The sequence below is a fragment of the Scatophagus argus genome, chromosome 2 (assembly GCF_020382885.2).
Source record: "Scatophagus argus isolate fScaArg1 chromosome 2, fScaArg1.pri, whole genome shotgun sequence".
NCBI lineage: Eukaryota > Metazoa > Chordata > Actinopteri > Scatophagidae > Scatophagus > Scatophagus argus.
Window position 1 is genome coordinate 250,785 of NC_058494.1, and position 15,271 is coordinate 266,055.

General features: G+C 41.7%; 1 protein-coding gene across 5 annotated transcripts in view; it reads left to right on the forward strand.

The window, feature by feature from the left end:
- LOC124064720 (glutamate receptor 2-like) overlaps window positions 1-15,271 on the forward strand; it is a 151,037-nt gene that overhangs the window by 57,040 nt on the left and 78,726 nt on the right. For all 5 annotated transcript variants that reach the window (XR_006844306.1, XM_046399427.1, XM_046399409.1 and 2 more), the window contains one exon: window positions 13,634-13,801. Coding sequence is in view for 4 of the 5 variants with exons in the window: in XM_046399427.1 (XP_046255383.1) it covers window positions 13,634-13,801 (168 nt within the window). In the remaining variant the exon portion in view is untranslated. The remainder of the gene's footprint in view (window positions 1-13,633; window positions 13,802-15,271) is intronic.

Consider the following 15,271-nt stretch of genomic DNA (forward strand, 5'->3'; position numbering starts at 1 on the left):
ATAAATTTACAGAAGGGAGGGTCTGCTTTCACTGGCATTGCAGTGTTGCGGTATTAATGGAGTAGAAACAAATCTATCTGAGTGAGTTGGCTTGTTATCCAAATTATTCCATTAACATTTCATAATATTTACAGTTTTGTTATTGGGCTGATGCGAGCTTTACTCATTAGGTACAGTTGGTTACATCTGCAGCCATGACCTAGAGCAGTCCTTCTCAAATAGTGGTGCGATGCCAGGGGGAAGGCGTGTGACCCTGGGGAACATGCTTTTTTTTCGCCGTACTAGAATAAAGTGTAATTGCACATCCACTACAGTAGTTGGCAGTGGCGCTCTCTCTCTCATGCGCAGGGAGTATTAGCTCTATGGTGTAGCGTTTTTTTTGCACCGAGCAGGCGATATGAACTGCAGTAAACGAACCCTTAAGAGACAACATGAAGAAATTTTTAACAGGGATGAAAAGAAAGGCGGAGAAAGACAAAGATAATGAGACAAAAGTAACTCACCCGAAAGCTAAGACGAGGAAATGTGACGAAGCATATGTAGCGCTTGGCTTCACTGTGGCCACAGTGGGAGACGAAAGACCGGTGTGTTTAGTGTGTCTAAAAATGCTGGCAGCGGACAGCATGAAGCCAAATAAATTAAGGTGCCACTTGAAGACATTACATCCCAATAATGCTGATAAGCCGCTGGAGTTTTTTCAGCGAAAACGTGCCGAATATTGCTAACAATCATCCCGCTTTGTGAATGCTAGTTCAGTAAACCAGCGAGCACTGTTAGCATCATATTATTACATATTATTATTACTATTATTTATAGTCGCGGCGAAGAGTGGGTGGGGGGTGGGGGGGTGTCCCGAGAAGAAAGATGTCTTTAATGTCGTGAGTCTGTCGGCGAGTACAATCATGTATATGCCCAGCTGCAGCAGAAGACGAACCAATTTGACTTTTTTTCATTAGCACTGGATGCCAAACCATGGAAGAGTTGGACCTGGACTGGTCAAAGCTTGCCAGCATCACAACTGACGGAGCTCCTAGTATGGTGGGCACGTCTCGGGGTCTAATAGGACTCATGAACTGGGAGATGGAAGAACGTGGTCTCACCGCCCCGCTACAGGTCCACTGTCTAATTCACCAGCAAGCAATGTGCTGCAAAGTGTTGAAGTGGGATTCTGTCATGAAGGTTGTGGTGTCACGCATAAAATTCATCAGAGCAAAGGGACTTAAACACAGGCAGTTCCAACAATTCCTGTTTCAACTGGAATCTGCGCACGGCGATGTGCTGTACTACACAGAGGTCCGATGGTTGAGCCAGGGCAGTGTTTTGAGGCGTTTTTACAAGCTGCTACCCAAAATTAACGCATTTCTTCATTCAAAAGACAAAACGGTCCCAGAGCTGATCGACCCAGAATGGAAATGGCACCTCGCATTGTGACAGAAATGCTGAACAGCCTTAACTTGCAGCTACAAGGCCAGGGGAAACTCATTTGCGATATGTATTCCCACATAAAAGCATTTGAGGTGAAACTAACGCTGCTTTTGGAACAAGTGAAAAAACACAACATCATCCATCTCCCTGCTACCCAAAACCTCTCTGCAGAGAACCCAGCGGTCCCGTTCCCAGCTGAAAAATGTGTGGAAGCACTGGAAATGCTGAAAGCGGAGTTCGGTGTGCTATTCCATGAACTACATGTTAATGCAAACGAAATCCTTCTTTCCAGAACCCCTGTGTTGCCGACATCGATGAAGCCCAGCCTTCTTATCAGTTTGAGTTGGCCGAGTTACAGAACTGTGATGTTCTGAAAGACGCATTCAAGCCCAACAGTCTCATTGACTTCTATGCTGCCCTCTCAAATGACACGTACCCTAACATTAAAAAACACACCATGAAGATGTCCACACTTTTTGCAAGCAAACCTTTTCATGCATGAAATACCTGAAAACTCCGATGAGATCAAGATTGACAGATGAACATCTGCATCAGTGTTTGAGACTGGCTGTGACTAAAATGGAACCTGACATTCAACTTCTCACCAACCAGATGCAGGCCCACAGTTCACACTGATCCAAAAGGCAGATGGCCGCCCATCTTGAGCTGGGGTCTGCTCCGAGGTTTCTGCCTTCTGAAAGGCAGTTTTTCCTCGCCACTGTCGCCAAGTGCTTGCTCAAGGGGGAATGTTGGGCTCTCTGTATTTACAGTTTAATTAAAGAGTTTGGTCTAGACCTGCTCAAATGGGAAAGTGTCATGAGATAACTTTTGTTGTGAATTGGCACTATATAAATAAACTGAATTGAACTGAATTGAATTGATGAATGTACATAGGTTAGCTCACTTTTCTGACTTGAATGAGTCATTCTGAGTATGAACAAATATAATCATAATAAAATCTACTGGGATAAAATCCATCTCCACAACCATACTGGTAGTGAAATGTATTGTGCTGTGTAGGTGCTGTATCACTTAGTTTGGTTTCTCAGCCTGCTTGCTTTGTGGTTTTCACAGTGAAGTTGATGAGAGAGAGAGCTGCAAGCAGTGGTGTCTACAAGCCTACTGGAACCTACAAAAGAATAATAAGGAAGAAACACAAGAACTTTGAGAGACTGCTCATATGAGTCATTTAAGTAAGAGATTCTGCTCTGACAACTAAGCTGAACTGTCACCTGTTAAGATTGTGCATGGCACAACAGAAAGTTAATATTCCATGGACTTTTTTTCTGTGACGTCACACGCCACTAACCTCTGCTGAGACATCGCCCAACATTTCAATCAAGAAAATTTATTTGAAAGAAAGTATACAACGGAGAAATCATACAACAGATCCTGCCAGAGAAACGATTTGGATTGACTTACTAGAGCCGTTTCATGTCAGCGGTGGTCATAAGTCTCCATCTAAAATACTTTACAAGCTCTCTGAGTGAAATCTGCTCTCTTGGCGCTGCAGGCTCCTTGCAAAGCTCTGGCTTGTAAGTTTTGCTCTCGCTCGAACAACTGAGCTAGCTAATCACTCGACTTACATGCACTCTCCCACGTCGTTAATTACCAGGCTCGAATTCAACTCAAAACTTGCAATATACAAAGGCAGTCTGGATTCGATCTCTCCTGAGATTTTAGTGGTTCGGGACTCCATAATCCCTTATCTAAGTGTTCCTGGTGGTATCACCTGTCTTGCCTCTCTGGAAGCAAGATTACTGACTTTAATGAACCTATCCCAGCCCTCCTTGACATGCATCCATCTGTGCGCACTGTGATTTCGTACTCAGGGTATAATGACATCATGGCTAGGCAGGCATGGTTTTTCCTGTTTCTGACCACAGCGCAGTTCAGTTCCAGGTTCCGCTCCTTCTTCCTGACCCTAAACCCACCAAACAATCTACTCTTGCCCTCTGAGCTCACTCTCTGTTCCAGTTTTCTGTCAAGCTTTTTCTGAAAATTGGTAATCAAAGAATGATAATGGCACCACAGTAGATGTGCTTGTTAGTACCTTTAACAGCACATGCACTCGCATTTTAGCTCCATAACTCCAGTCAGATGCAAAGTGTTAAAGCCTGCAGCCCTGCCCTGACTTAATAAGATAAGATAAGATTTCCTTCATTGTCCCACAATGGGGAAATTCAGAGACAAGGAACATAAAAAGAAATTGCAGGAAGGCTGAGAGAAAATGGAAGCAAGACAGACAATCATCATCCCTGATGTCTTTAAAAAACTTAATGTTTACTTATCAACGTTGCGTCAGAGAAGATAGAAATGACTATTTTTCTAAACTCACAACAACAAATAGTCATAATCCTTTTTAAAACAGTCAATTCTGTATTGAATCCCCCTGCCAATGAGTCTGTTGAACCCTCTCCAGAGAAATGTGACAAATTTCTCAATTATTTCATAACAAAAACCAACGATATTCGCATGCAATCCCACTCTGTCTTTAAAGAACCAGAAATAGTCTGTTCCACCCAGGGTGACCGCACCTTCATTGTTCACGTCCCCAAACTCTGAAACTCCTTGCCAGATGATCTCAGGCGGGCAACCTCAGTGTTCAAATCTCTTCTTAAAACTCACCTTTATCGCTTGGCTCCTAGTCATTGATCCTATCAAACTCAGTTTGATAGAGTATTCCTAATTCTCCTGCTGATGGTTAGGTAACATATTGCATCACTTCCTGTTTCTGCTCTGTCTTACTCATTTACTTGCCTGCTTTTGGTGCTCGGTGGTGTGGATTTACTTCAATCGACATACTTTGTGTTAGCTTTCACTGTGGTTGGCTTTGACAAATAAGTACACAAGCACTTTAAGAAAAGTTTAACTGCATGATCCTCTGGATTCTTTCCTTTCCCAATCCCTGTTCTGTCTCTGTCACTCAGCTCGGCTAAGCTTAGTGCTAGCATGGCTTCTTCCACTTTTTCTTCCGCTCTCCCTCTCCCTCTGCCTCTCCCTCTCCCATCTTCTGTAAGGTGTGTGAAATGTTTAGCTATTCCTCTGCCTCCTTAAGTGAGAGTGAGCCCCCGAGCAGCCGGAAAGTCAGGGAGGTTGGGTAGCAGTTCGAAAGAAGCATAGTCCGAAACAAAGGCCCGTGGTTCACCACCAACCGCTTCGTGTGTCTAACCGTTTTTCCCCACTCAGCAACACACCCAACCCTGAGAACCTGACCCTGGTTATTGGCGATTCCGTTTTGCGATACATGAAGCCAACACCAGCGACCATAGTCAAATGCATTCCAGGAGCCAGAGCGGGTGGCATAGAGGGCAATTTAAAGCTGCTGGCGAGAGATAAGTCTGACCAGTGATGACATGTTTAGCCGCATGTCGCTGGCTGCCACGGTGGTGTCCAGAAAACAACGTGGCCTTTATAGATAACCGGGAGACTTTCTGGGGAAAACCTGGCCTTATTAGCAGAGATGGCATTCATCTCACCTGGAGTGGTGCGGCTCTTATTTCTACCAATATAGCCAAGTTTATTAGACAACCAACACCCTGACAACCCAGGGTCGAGGCCTGGAGGCAGAGTCGCTGTCTTACACACTTCTCTGCTGCTTCTGTAGGACTGCCACCCTCCGTTAAAAGTAGAATAAATAAATATATAAATGCACACAGTAACACTAAGTTTAACAATCCCATAAAAATAGTGTCAGTGCCTCGTCCTCCCATAGTCCAACTAGCACAAAATTTAAGAAGTGTTAATCAAAATAACCTCATAAAAATACAAACTAGCAACTATTTAGAACCAAAAAAATAGGACAATCAGATGTGGATTATTAAATATACGATCCCTCCTCTCTAAATCCCTCCTAGTCAGTGATCTAATTATTGCTCATCAGTCCGATATATTCTGTCTTACTGAGACTTGGTGACGGGATGAAGAGTATGTTAGTTTAAACGAATCAACTCCATCTGGTTATATTAACTATCATGTTCCTCGAGACACAGGCTGAGGAGGAGGAGTGGCAGCAATCTACCACTCCAGTCTTCAGATTAACCCCAAACCTAAATCTATCTATAGTTCATTTGAGAGTCTCACTCTCAGTCTGTTTCACCAAAACTGGAAGTCAGAAAAGCCAGTTTTATTAGTTGTTGTGTATCGCCTGTCTGAGTTTTCTGACTCCTTATCTAGTTTAGTGCTCAGTACAGATAAAGTCATTATAGTGGGTGACTTTAACATTCATATGGGTGTTGACTCTGACAGTCTTAAGACAACCTTTAACTCACTCTTAGATTCAATAGGTTTCCTTCAGATAGTAAATGAACCAACACACTGTCATAATCACACCTTCGATCTAGTTCTCACCTACGGCCTAAAAACTAAGAACCTGTTAGTTGTCCCTCAAAACCCTCTACTTTTAGACCATTCACTTATAACTTTTGAGTTAACTCTAACAGATTTTACAGCACACAACAAAAAGGTCTACTATACCAAATGCCTCTCTGAGAATACTGTATAATACAGAATAGAGATTTAGGGATACAATCCCATCACAGAGGGTGTGTTTATTTGGTCTACGTTGCGCTGGGAGCAGACACAGATTGTCCCACTTCAGCGTAAGTGCCTACTGATAGTTTATTGAAATCCTCGTTAAGATATTTGCAGTATTAAATATCGTTTGTCACATCGTGTGTTGTTACCCATGTAGAGGGGAGATAGAGAGCTGTGTGTGGTATGACTGAGAGAGGGGCAGTGCTCTCAAGCTACAGGCTGGGAGTAAGTGCACACACAATTTTGTGTTCTGATTACAGTGTATTGTGAGTGGATTTGGATTTGAAAATTATAAATTTTGTATATGTATGTTGAGTTAAAACCTGATGTGTATGATAAAATGTCAGTTACAATGAGAAGCGTGGCTAGAAATGTGTTTATGTATGTTTATTTCCTGTTTATATAGGAGAGGATTTGGCCACTGCTGTTGTCTGTTTTGTCTATTTTGCTTTGTTTTGTCTCGTTCTGACAGACATCTAAAGTTAATGCTGTCCTTGTTCAAAGGCAGTCGGGGTATTAAAGAACCACAAATAAATATTTCAGCTCAATAGAGCAAAACAAGAACAACCCACGTTTTCTCTTTAATGTTGTAGCCGGACTGACAAAGAGTCACAGCTCTGTTGAGCCTTGTATTCCAGCAGCTCTTGGTAGTGAAGGCTTCATGAATTTCTTCACCAATAAAATCACTAACATTAGAGAAAAAACATCAATAAAGATCTCCCCAGAATAGTCAATATACAGCCCTCTCCAGAATCCTTTTTTAGTCCTAATCAGAATCAGAATCAGAATTCCTTTATTTATCGAAGGGAAATTCTTTTTCGTACAGACATTGTACTTACAGTATTCCCGACCAAGAAAGAAAAGTGAAAGGTATAAAAATAGGATAAACAAAACAAGATAAGTATAAATCTAAAATCTAAAAGTACAGGTATCTACATGTGTTCAAAATTGTTCAAAAAAAATGTAAAAATACAGGTATGTACATGTGTAAAAATAATATATACATTGTATATATAAAGTAAGTGTGTCCGTCACAGTGCTGAGTTTAGCAGTTTGATGGCGACAGGCAGGAATGATTTCCTGTGTCACTCTGTGGTGCATCGTGGGAGTAAGAGTCTGTTGCCGAACGAGACATGCAGGCAACAGCATATGTGATGGCACTGGACACCACCGACTCATAGAACATCCTCAGCATCGTCCTGCAGATGTTGAAAGACCTCAGCCACCTCAGAAAATAGAGGCGGCTCTGGCCCTTTCTGTAGACAGTGTCCACGTTCTTGCACCAGTCCAGTTTGTGGTCCAAGTACACCCCCAGGTATTTATACTCCTCCACCACCTCCACAGTGACCACTTTGATATTGATAGGGGTGACTGGAGCCTTAGTCCTCCTCAGGTCCACCACCAGTTCCTTGGTCTTTGTCACATTGAGCTGTAGGTGGTTTTTCCCGCTCCATGTGACGAAGTTGTCCACTACCGTCCTGTACTCTCTCTCATCCCCCCCAGTAATACACCCAACCACTGCAGAGTCATCAGAAAATTTCTGAAGATGGCAGGTCTCTGTGCAGTGCTTAAAGTCTGTGGTGTAGATAGTGAAGAGGAAGGAGAGAGGACAGTCCCCTGTGGAGCCCCGGTGTTGCTGATCACTTCATCTGACAAGCAGCACTTCAGGCGTACATACTGCAGTCTGCCCGTCAGATAGTCTGCAATCCAGGACACCAGTGGGGCATCCACCTGCATCGCTGTCAGCTTCTCAACCAACAGAGCCGGCCTGATGGTATCAAACGCACTTGAGAAATCAAAGAACATGATTCTCACAGTGCTTGCCGGCTTGTCTAGGTGGTATAGACCCTCTTCAGCAGGTAGATGATGGCATCGTCCACTCCAAGGCGGGGCTGGTAGGCGAACTGAAGGGAATTCTGAAGTGGTTGGACCATGGACTGGAGCTGTTCCACGATGAGTCTTTCCAGGGTCTTCATGATGTGTGACGTCAGAGCCACAGGCCTGTAGTCCTTGGGGTCACTGGGATGCGGTGTCTTCGGAAGAAACAGAGCCGTTAGCCAGGCTCCAGGCATGTCTTAAGGACATAAAGGACTGCATGACCTCCAATTTTTTATTATTAAACTCAGACAAAACTGAGGTCATTGTTTTAGGCCCCAAACATCTTAGAACTAGCATAGCTGATGATATTCTCTCTCTGGATGGCATTACTTTGGCCTCCAGTACAACTGCAAGGAACCTCGGCATTATCTTTGATCAGGATGTGTCGTTTATCCATAACATTAAACAGATCTGTAAGACCGCCTTCATTCACCTCTGTAATATTGCTAAGATTAGGAGCATCCTCTCTCAGAGTGATGCTGAAAAACTTGTCCACGCTTTTGTTACTTCCAGGCTGGACTACTGCAACTCATTTTTATCCGGATGTCCAAATTACTCCATTAATAGCCTGCAGCTGATCCAGAATGCAGCAGCTAGAGTTTTGACAGGAATCACTAAAAGGGATCATATCTCCCCCATCTTAGCTTCTTTTCACTGGCTTCCGTTAAAATTCAGAATAGACTTTAAAATTCTCCTACTTACATATAAGGCCCTAAATCACATGTGTCAAACTCAAGGCCCGCGGGCCACATCCGGCCCGGCGTATAATTATATCCGGCCCGCGAGCTCATTTCATATAGATCTATTATTATTGTGACCAATGGCCCGCCAATATGAAGCACTGATAACACACGAACTACAGGTCCCATAATGCAGCGCAACTGCCGCCTTACCTTACTATTGGCTACCTGGGAACATTCCCGCGTCAATCAAGTCGAGCTCTGTTGCCGTATACAACCGAGGCTGTTGACTTGTTGGCCTAGCTTGTTCTTTTACGATTACTTTCAGCGCAACAACAACGTCTCTACTTGCGCAATTAGCGCACTGCTCCCTCCTGTCGGAAAACGGTCACGACACGCTCATCTGTGCCGCCCCGGGCTCGAAAGAGTGATGTATCGGAGTGGGAAAACCGCAGTGCATTGTGGGCTTTTCAGGCAACTGAAAAGTGTGTTTATGCCTGCTGCTTGCATGATACTGCTCTTGTGTTCTGTTGTTTTGTTTCAACAAGTTAAAACATGGTGCCAACGTGCTGTGTCGTTAACTGCCACAGTCGTTCACATGATCAAACGATCGGGTGAGTTTTTTTTCTCATTTCCTACGTGCACGCAAACCCAAGGACCTCGGATCTGTGAGCTAACAAGGAGACACCGAATGGCCTGGAGAGCAGCCGTGAGACGACCAAACATCACTTTCAGTACAATCACCCGACACATGTTGGTGTGTTCACGGCATTTTCAGACTGATGTTGGTGGTGTTTTTCTGAAAATAAAATGAATGGCTGGCTTTCTTCCTCTGCTTATTTCTGTTTATCCGTAACATGTCATTGATATGTCAGGCACAAAATCTCCTGATCTGCTACTTGCTCATATGGTGACAAACACCAGGCCTGCGCTTTACAAAGAAAGTTAATGAAACTATGCCTGATGGTGATAATAAATATTGTAGTTCACTAGCAATATATAAAACTATATTCCAACTACTTTAATTGAGCCATAATGTTCTCATGCCATTTACTCAAGCAATAATGTCTTGCAAGTCTTTTCAGCTTATTACAAACATTCTTGTGAGAAAGTTTTTTTTTTTGTAGCATGTTCGTATTTTTACTTGTTTTGACAGGAGATTGTAAGTTATTTTATTTATTTTGGAATGATATTCCTGTCTGTTTTTATTCTGTATGTTTAAAAATGTGTTCAAAGTGTTAACTTTAGATCGGCCCGCGATCTAAGGTGTGCTTTGAGTTTTGGCCCCCTGTGCAACTGAGTTTGACACCCCTGCCCTAAATGGACTAGCCCCATCATACCTACAGAATCTAATAGTCCCATATAACATAACATACAGTCACTAGTCACTTTAAATGTTTTTCTCACTCGGTTCACTGCACCTTACATTCTGCTGGCACCTTACAGTCTACTTCTACTTCTTTTTGCACAACATTACACTGTGTATTTGTTGTATATTCACTTTCTTATATTGCCTTGTATGTATATTTCATATTGCCACTTTCATATTGTTATTTTTAACTTTTGTATAGATTGTTATATGTATTGCTGCTGCACTGCAGTTTCACATCCTGGGATCAATAAAGTATATCTATCTAGTATATCGAGCCTTCAGCTATCAGACACCCTTACCGTGGAACCAGTTGCCAATCTGGGTTTGAAAGGCAGACACCACCTCCACTTTTCAGACTACACTTAAAACCTTTCTGTTTAGTAAAGCATATAGTTAGCCTCAAACAAAGTGTACAGGGCTGTTAGGCATAGTTACAGTCACTTCTTGATATACAGTCACAGGTAGAATAGGTCTGACTAACTGTTAGTCTTTAATCTCTATCATAGCTATGCTGCTATAGGCCTATGCTGCCAGGGGACACAAACATGATCCACCGAGCAGTTCCCCCACCTCCACAACACCACCACCATCTCTACTTCCCCACCTCCTCTCCTCATCTTCCTCTCCCCTCATCAGATCAACATATAATTCATTATTTTATGTCTATGTGTCCAGTTCTCCTCGTAGTTTTGTGTCTCTCTCTGTCTCTCTCTCTTTTCTTTCTCTCTCTGTATCTTTCTGCAGGTATCTCTCCATCATTCTGACAAACCCAATGTCTACTGTCAACATCTCCCCATGTCGTTCTTCTGTGTAGTGCAATTAGGATGAACTTGAACAACATATCAGCTTAGAAACAAATACATAAAATACATAGTCTTCAGAATTCCAATTATATCAACCTGTCATGTTTGTGCTTTGCAATATATGATGTTTATTGCCTGTATGTTTCTTTTTCTCTCTCTTTCATCCAGCCAACTATCAGCAGGATGGTTCTCTCTTGCTTGGTTGGGGGTTCAGGCTCTGGGTCTCTGTAAAGCATATAGAGCAGGGGTGTCCAAACTTTTTTCACTGAGCGCCACATGCATAAAAATATAGAAGGGGCTGGGCCACATACTAGAAATTAAGTATATAGCCTTAACTTTAGTGTATTAAAGTTAGAAAAATCAATTAAAAGTGGGCAAATATGTTAAATTGTTGAATATAATTAAAAACAAAACTGCCTTCATCACAGCTTTCTTAACTGATTTATTCAGAAAAAGCTCATTCTCAGAACAGCAGCCTCAGATTTAGACAGTTAGATTTACAGTACAGAGAAAAAACAATGAAGTGGAAAATGGAACGGCTAAATTTCAAGCTTGTTATTTAAGTTATTAGGGTTAGCAACACACCTATTAACGTTCGTTTGAAACGGAAACAACATTAACAGACTGAACTGGACTTAATAACAGGAGTGCATATAATTTTGGTAAATTATTCTGGTGAGTATCAGCTGCGCTGGGTATGTAAATTGGGCCATCCAGCTGCGGTGCTGATCCGACGCCACTCGTCCCAAAAATCCGGGCAAATTCACTTGATCAAGGAGCAAATCTTCATCAGATGAGATCAGCTGACTTTGCGTGTGCAGTGTGTGCACTGTGCACAGCGGTGTGTACTCTGTGTGTTAACAAGAAAAACGCATATAATAAAGTGGTGCGCAAAAGCAGGGTAGCGATAGAATTGATGCGCATTATTGATATTTGTTGCACATGCATGCTAACACACGGGTACTGTGGAATACATTTTACTCACCTAAAGTGGGAACGGCATTGCACTCAGTGGGAGCAGTGATGCTGCGCTTTGGATCGAAGTCTGACACAGCTTCAAAAATATCCATGCCCGTTGTTGTGCCTTTTAGACTTTTAAGATCGAGCAGCTCCTCTGTAACTCCGAAATTGTTGTCCACTCCCCGCAAAAAAATTAGCAGCTGTGCGGTGTCTGTGGCATCAGTGCTCTCATCGCATGCGATGGAGTAAAAATCAAAAGCACAAGCTTTATCAGGCAGTTGCAGTTTAATGTTGGCTGACAAGTCTTCAATGCGTCGCACAATTGTATTACTGGACATGCTAACGTTGTTGAACTCCTGCACTTTTTCCAGGCACATAGTTTCGGCGACTTTAACGACACAGTGTTTTATTAAGTCTCCATCTGAAAAAGGCTTGCCATGTCTTGCGATGAGTTGGGCGACCTCATAGCTGGCTATTGTAGACTTTTCCTGGACTTTTTGAGCACAAAAAAAATACTGTTGCTGACCCTGCAGGTTAGCTACCATTTGCTTTACTTTCTGCTCTCGCTCAGCACCAGTGTAGGATGCATAGGCCCGATGTTTTGTCTCATAATGACGTCGTACGTTATACTCTTTCATAACTGCCACAGTTTCAGTGCAGATCAAACAGACACACTTCCCCTGAAATTCTTTGAAGAAATACTCACCCGTGTCTGAAATTTTCTGCACTCACTCTCTACCTTTCGCTTCTTTGGTTCTGCCATGTTGAGTAATTTGGGATAAATTTCTTCTCTGATTAGTGTCTTTTTTGCTGGAGCAACTGCCTTGAAGGCCCTTGATCAACAGTAGCTCCCCCTGGTGTTAAAATGGAGAAGTGCAATACACTCAGGCAAAAGTTGAAGTGTGGGCCATATTCTATTCTATTTAAAAGAATTCTTGCGGGCCAATTAAAAATGGACCGCGGGCCGCAGTTGGCCCGCGGGCCGTAGTTTGGACACCCCTGATATAGAGAGAATTTTGATTGTATAAGGTGCTATATAAATAAAATTGAAATTGAATTGTTATTTCACTTCTTCTTTATCCTGTTTTATTTTATTTTATTGAATTTTACTGTATTTTATCTAATTAATCACTGATTGGTCTTTTTGGTTTGCAATATTTTTTTATTGTGAAGCACTGTGGTTTTTGAAAAGTGCTATATAAATAAAGTTATTATTATTATTTAATGTCCTCATCTTTTTCTGCCTTTGCCCTTCAGCTGCTGAAGGGCAAGAAATATGGGTCTTGTGGCAGTGGTCCAGGTGTATGTGAATGTTTGAGTTCAAAGTGAGAAAGAGATTTAACACTTTGTAGTCACTTATAGTTTTTTGATGTTCCTCTCTCTGGAGATGATATCTGTCAGTGATGAGGCCTTGTCCTCCCATGATAGATGGAACTTATTTCGCATTCGGGAGAGGTCTGTCCATTCTGCAGAGATTGTTCATTTGCCCTTGTTAACCCACCTGGGCTCCGGTGCAAGTTGTTTTTCACTCAAATATCCCATTCTGTTTAGTGTCAATGAGATTTTTGTAGAGAGTGGGTCAAAGAAAATCCTAGACTCTGCAAACAAGCATGTAGTACCGAACATTCTTTTATGGAATGCTCCTGGTGTGGCTGCATAAATGTATCAGAACCCTGTCGTTTTCATGTAAAATAGGGCCCTTTCATGTTTGGAGAAGTCATGATCTGGACTAGAATTTTGTGGATTTGTCTTTTTCTGGCCATTCAACATGTTTGTAATAATAGACTACCAGAGAAACATATGCACACAATACCCCTACTGAGTAATTGGTTTCAGAATTGAACCAAAGGGCCTCTACTTCCTTTATGACCCCACATTAGACAGCACAAGGGTGATGTTTCAGCATCTGGTATGTCAGCTCAGCTCTAACATATGTTGTTACTGAAGTGATAACAATTCTGTGTTTCTGTGTCTTTCAGTATACCTCTGCCCTCACCTTTGATGCTGTCCATGTGATGACTGAGGCATTCCGCTTCCTTCACAAGCAGAGAATAGACATGAGTCGACGCGGTAACAGTGGGGACTGTCTGGCGAATCCAGCAGTGCCCTGGGCACAGGGAGTGGAGATTGAGCGTGCCCTCAAACAGGTAACCATGGATTAAATCCTCCTTAGAAAGAAGAGTGAGAGATTTACTGTCAAGTGGTCCCTCACTGTTTAAGGTTTCACTTGAAAAAGGCAGGCAGTTTCAGGAAGATTAGACAGGGTTCCACTCATTGATCACACATTTTGCTCTTCTTTCATTTTATTTTAGAAGTTTTGATGCTATGTTGACCAATCAATCAGGTTAAAAACCTTCAACACAAATACAAACACCAATTGATAACATGAAAAACAAAATAAGCACATGAAAAATTCAATTACTCAAATTTCAAATACTTCAATCCAAAAATAATCCTTGTAAATGAGTAGCAAATATCACAGGTAAATAAGAGTGCAATAAAGATATTTTTAATAACATAATTAGTCAACAGCTTTCTACAGGATAAATTGTCCAAATGCAATTTTATTTAACCCACATGAATCTTAAATTATCAGCAACCATGATTTTTAAACTATTTATCTTTAGCACACATGATTTTTCCTTTTTATTATTTATCTTTAAAGAACATGATACTTAAATTAACTCCATTTAGCAAACATAATTCTTAAATTAACTGCATTAAGCATTTTAGTTATACTTGTCCAATATAACCCAGCCATCAATCAATCAAATCAATCAAACTCCCAAGCAGCCCACAAAATTGCCTCACAAACAGTACTCTAAAATAATATGACTCAGCCAACGGGCTGAAGCAAGGCATCTGGACTTAGAAGATTAACATGAAGACGCTTCATCAGTTCTGAACTGATGATTCAGAACTGATGAAGTTTGGCCCTTTGACTGAATATGACCTGAAGTCTTGATCTCTGCTAGCACACTGTTTCCCCCCGCTCTGCTGAATGATTCTGTGTGTGACGGACTGGTTGATTAGGTAATCAACGATCACATATATTATGGAGAGAACAAAACAATGAAAAGTAACTGGACATAAAAACTATTACGCAAATGGACGGTGACGCAAGTTGATTTTCTGCAGATTTATAGTAAGTTAACAGTTGTTTTCAAATTTGTTGGCAGCGAAAATTTGTTTGCCAATCATTTCGGTAAAGAAAAGGCCTTGGTTGACCTACAGTAAATACTAAATACCCACTTTGATCAATAAGAGCTTAATTTGTGCTCTTGGTCACAAAATGTGCTTTTATGCAGATGATGTTTTAAATAAATAGTGAAATAATTTTTACCCCCCATATATTTTTTACCCTCCATAGAGATACCCCCCAGAAGTTTCTGCCTTCTAAAAGCTAGTTTTTCCTCACCACTGTCACCAAGTGCTTGTTCATGGGGGTTTTGTTGGGTCTCTCTAAAAATCTAATTAGTTTGGTCTAGACCTGCTCTAATTGGAAAATGTCATGAGATAACTTTTCTTGTGATTTAGCGCTATAATATTAAATTGAACTGAAATGAAATTTAATTTTTGTAACACAAAGAGATGATACAAAAATTGTAGTGACTTGA